At 44.6% G+C, this 5000-nt stretch overlaps 1 protein-coding gene across 1 annotated transcript in view; it reads left to right on the top strand.

The window, feature by feature from the left end:
• Window positions 1-5000, top strand: part of LOC118417401 (protocadherin Fat 4-like) — an 18387-nt gene that overhangs the window by 4439 nt on the left and 8948 nt on the right. Inside the window, exons 6-11 of the mRNA XM_035822958.1 lie at window positions 2139-2433; window positions 2720-2849; window positions 3258-3379; window positions 3540-3641; window positions 4117-4230; window positions 4598-4965. Of these exons, the coding sequence (XP_035678851.1) occupies window positions 2139-2433; window positions 2720-2849; window positions 3258-3379; window positions 3540-3641; window positions 4117-4230; window positions 4598-4965 (1131 nt within the window). The remainder of the gene's footprint in view (window positions 1-2138; window positions 2434-2719; window positions 2850-3257; window positions 3380-3539; window positions 3642-4116; window positions 4231-4597; window positions 4966-5000) is intronic.

Genomic DNA, 5000 nt, shown 5'->3' with positions numbered 1-5000 from the left:
ACACCGGAAGTGGTAACGCACATCAGGGAGATCGGTTGCTTACCCATCCAACATTTAAAGTTAGGGGAAAGGCGGCGCAAAGGATGACGGGAAATACTCGCACTAAGAAGATAGTAATCTTTGACGGGAGCATCTGAGGAGGCATTTCCGGATTGGCGGTACACGGCGGACTACCGTGGCAGACAGCGCGCGGCGGGGTTCCTGTTACTCAACAAACAAGAAATCTTTTTAAAAAAGCTGTGCCTTGCCGCGTGGTAGGAATATCGTCAGGAAAAGGTAGGTCGGCACTTCAAGCCCGGCAAGGCAAAATGCTGTGCCTTGGCGTGCAGTAAGGATAATTTGCTTGTCTGCTAAATACGTATTATTAAAATTTTGACACTAGAAACCACGAAAATGAGAAAATCTTACGATTATATTTGAAAGGCAACACTCTGAAAATACAAATGGCATTCTGTGCCCATCATCAACCCAAAATACGATCTTTTTCACGTGTTTACGGTATAGGCCGCATGTAGCCAGTCACAAGTATGCAAATGAGCTAACTATATTTAGTACCATGCAAACACCGCATGTGACCATGTTGGAACACGTTTTCAGCTGTGTTTGCCGACGAATTCCTGCCGTTAGGGAGAATTTGCGGCCTCAAAACTGATATCACAAGTGAAGCGAAGTTATAGTTGTTGTTTTACTTTCATTATTTTGAAAGAACTTTGTAGCGTCATAGCGAGATCAACCGATATGTTTGGATGACATAGCGGCGCGGAAATATATGCTTCGACGGCGTGAATTTTGAGCAAAAATACCGCAGAATTATGGTTAGAAAACCCAAGGAGCTTTTATCCTTGGAAAACCCCACATTTTATTATTTCAGGGGTCCCTGGTCCAATTTAAAAGAAATAATAAGTGTACCGTCCAAAATAAGAACGTAGCGGGTGGATTCTGCGGCTGAAAAAAATAAACGTAACTGTTACCTAAACATGCACTCTTGAAAATGCAGACCAAAAAGTCCCAAAGGTGGGTTTTCATGGTTCTGGTCGCATGACGAAAATATTCTTATATCAAATGGATGTTATAAAAAGGTAAAAGGACAATTGAAAAAAAAAAACTTTCACTAGGCGGGTTCGAACCGGGGTCGGCAGTGTGGCGACTAATCACGCTAACCACTACGCCATGCTAACATTCACAGTACCAACTCGTATTAACAGGTATCCAAATCTAAGGCATAACTTGAATACGTCCGTTCATTCCAAGATTCAAAGATTCTAATGTCTAATCCTCCGAAAAATGTCTAAACAACTGTTACTTATGTGAAAAGTTTGTAATGAGACGAGAGCCTGGCAAAATAATGTCGGGAAAGGCATGTTACAAGCTCTGATTGGCTGGCTGGAATCTCGGTGTGTCAATAGCCTGTTTAGGCTATAGGCACACTCAGTGTGTCAATAGCCACAGCGATATAACAAAATGATCCTAAATATTATCTATTGCGACTTCTCGTGTGACGTTTTGAGCTGGCGCTCTCCTAAACTCACGTTAGCGTTTTGCTGCGGTCTCGGAAGGCCTCTCCAACGTTTTGATGACGTCATGGCTACTTATATATTCACATACAATTTATTAGCCTGATTTGGAAATTGTTTCATCTTTATGAATAGCTAATGCAATTCTTGTTGCGAGATAATGCACTTGATTTTATGTCACTCCAAATGAATTTGGAATTTTACCATACAAACGCTTCATTTATTCAATGTAACCAAATATTAAATGCTTTTAGAACCGACCGCAAACAGAAACAAATACGTAAAATGGACGGTTTAAAATTCAACAGGGATGTACCATTGTCTGCCTGAGCCGTCAAACTTGTCCATGAGAAAGGCGATTTGGAAGGGCCTTTGGAAGGGGCTTTGGAAGGGCTGGGTTAAAAGGTCCGTCCATTGATCCATGGAAAAAAGCTGGCGTAAAGCCTTGCCTGGCGGCAAGGCAAAAACACAATTCCGAGGCCTATTGCCCATGATCCCATTTGAAAGCTGTAATCTCTTAGGTTTCACCATTCATCAAAACACACTCTTATTTCTTGTCAAAACGCTGATCTATGGTCGTCACTTTGGGACTGCATGGCCAAATGGACTCGTTCCTACATCTAGGTATGACGTGACCTTCGGCACCGTGACCGTGACCGTGACGGACATAAACGACAACGCCCCGACCATCGTGGAGACTTGGAGCAGCGAATACATCCTGCAGTCCACCCCCATCAACTCCATAGTTGGACTGGTCCGAGGCGAGGACCCGGATGCGGGGGAGAACGCGACCTTGACCTACACCATCGTGACGGAGGCTGAGGAAGACTTTTCTGAGCTGTTCTTCATCAACAACGTCACGGGCGTCATCACGGTCATCAGCAACTTCAAGGTCATCAGGGAACACATCCCTCTCAAGGTGAAGTCTGGAATCACGGACACTTTATTGTTTTTAGAAACACGTCACGATAACAAATCACAGGTACATGCACACTGCATCGCTGCGGTTAATCCAAACTCCACCAGTACGTGAAAAGGACATGAATACACTCTGCTATCACTTATACTTGTTTATCCCAAACTGCAAAGACTTGCTCCTTTGCTCGCTTGAAACCCGGACTACTGCACTACAACAGAAATTCACAGTTTCTCATCCTCAACTTTGGAATAAAAACTAGAACTCCTTGTTCCTTTTTTCAAACCAGATCAAGGTTCTGGACAACGGCGAGCCGCCCCGAGCTGCGGAAACAACCGTGGAACTGTCTCTCCTGTCTAATGACGCGGTCGGAAACCTGACGAGACTGGAGCTCACCGTCCCAGAGGACGTCCCGATCGGTCTGTATTGGCAGTTTTCCTGTTTCATATTTTGTAGTTTTTGTCCGGCTGTGATGTCGCCGATGGTATTTGGCACTGAACAATCCTTTCTGATGATGAGGGACATCTTGTAGCTTTGACTGTGTTGCATCGGTTCTAATAGCTAGTCTTGATTATCCGTAAAGTCGTCTGTGTCTCACCAGGGACTGTCCTTGTGAACGCCACGAGTTTGCTTCTTTATGATTCCCGTTTTGTTTTTCTGCGAATCATCCATAGTTGATGGTACGAACGAACGAAGTGCAATAGAACTGATACGCCATCATAAACAAACAAACTTGTAGAGCCTGGTAAGGATGCTTTCAATAGGCTCCTTTTCTGTAGTTGGGGGTTGCTTTTGACATGTCGACTCTATGGTCCACATGTCTACAGGAACTGCTCTTGTGAACGCCACGGTCCCAGCCAGTGCGGGGGACGGAACCATCGTCTACACTTACGCCATGCAGGACCCGTCCGGCATCAACGAGAAGTACTTCCACGTCCACAATGAAACCGTAAGAAATGTGTTAAACTTTGTCATTGTACTTTATGTTTGCGGGAAATATTATAAACTCATACAGACTTGGATACCATAATCCCCATGAATTGTATGTTAGTTTTGCTAGCTTTGTTTAGTTGTTTGTTTGTTTGTTCACGGGTCTGTTGTTTCCTCAGGGTGAGATCACAGTTATCTCAGAACTGGACCGGGAGACGGAACCTTCTCACCAGTTCTTTGTGGAGCCCAACGCTGAGTCCGGCTGTGACAGGCAGCCTCTGGTACGTTTAGTTTCGGAACCTTTGTATGCCTCTCTGAAAATGATTACGACCACGGCACGACCACGGCACGAGATGCACGACAAAACGTCACCAACATTCCCAGCCCGTTCTTTTGTTACCAGCTTATTGCTAATGAAACTCGTTAGTTTTATTAAATTAATGCAATGACTTAACTGCTCGCCCATTTTCATGCAAACCGGCTGCTGTGGGGGTTGTAAAGTCTCACCAAATTCTTCCTTAGTGCGAGTGGATTTCAATTATATGCTGGATCTTGCCCATTCTCATGTGTTGTGTCCGCTAATGTCTTCCTCATATTTCCTTCTCTTTTCCTTTTATTGGCAGACCGGACAGAACAGCATCGTGTTCTGCACAACATTGGAAAATTCATCGTTTGTTCACTCACTCGTTTTCTGTTGATAAACTCTGTCTTATTCAGCAGGAAAATCACATTTCTTTGTTGACCGTTATGTTAAAGATCTTGGTGGACATCACCCTGGAAGATATCAACGACAACGACCCGGTCTTTAAACACGGGATCCTACAGGGGACTGTCCGGGAGAACACGCCGATAGGAGAACCTGTGATAGTGGTGAGTCGATTCACGTTCTTCCTCAGTCTGATACTTAACTCCTTTTTTTTACTCTTACTGCCTTAGAATCATCTGCTGCAAGTGGTCACGTCTTCAATAAACTCTAAACCAATTGCAGACCGTAGCGGACTTGAGATTCTAGACCCTAGACCCTAGACCCTAGACCCTAGGTCCTCCCGCGTGTCGTAAGGTAATCTCTTCTTTTAAGTCTATGAGAGATTCAAGAGCTCTTGTTGAAATGCCCAACATCTTTTACGAATCTTAGTAATCCAAAACATTACAGTCTAGAATGTAAGATCTTTGCATGGGGTTTTGACCAATTTCCATTGACAGAAATCTGTATTTTCTTATCATGGCAATGCTGCAGATCCCAGAACTGGCTGTTACTGACAGGGACTTTGGCATCCACGGTAGCGTCGACATCCGCATTACTGGTTTAGGCGCAAGTAATTTTGCTGTGAATGCCACTGCTGGACAGATCTATACTACCGGTACTTTAGACTACGAAACAGCGCAGAGCTACAGTCTGACCGTAGAGGCAAGGGATATGGACGGAACGTTCGGTTTCAGAAGTGCCACAGCGCGGTTAACTATTGAACTGCAAGACGAGAACGACAACTATCCGCAGTTCAGTCAGGAAGACTTTCATTTCTTCATCCCTGAAAATTCCAATGACAGCGCGCTTGTTGGAACAGTGCTGGCCACAGACCGAGACTCTGCACACAACGGTAAGATGTGAGCTTGTCGAGAGGCGATTTGCGCAATGCACA

Source organism: Branchiostoma floridae, chromosome 6, assembly GCF_000003815.2.
Source record: "Branchiostoma floridae strain S238N-H82 chromosome 6, Bfl_VNyyK, whole genome shotgun sequence".
NCBI classification, from domain to species: Eukaryota; Metazoa; Chordata; class Leptocardii; order Amphioxiformes; family Branchiostomatidae; genus Branchiostoma; species Branchiostoma floridae.
Note: the sequence above shows the minus strand (reverse complement) of the source record. Positions and strands in the feature narration are given on the sequence as shown.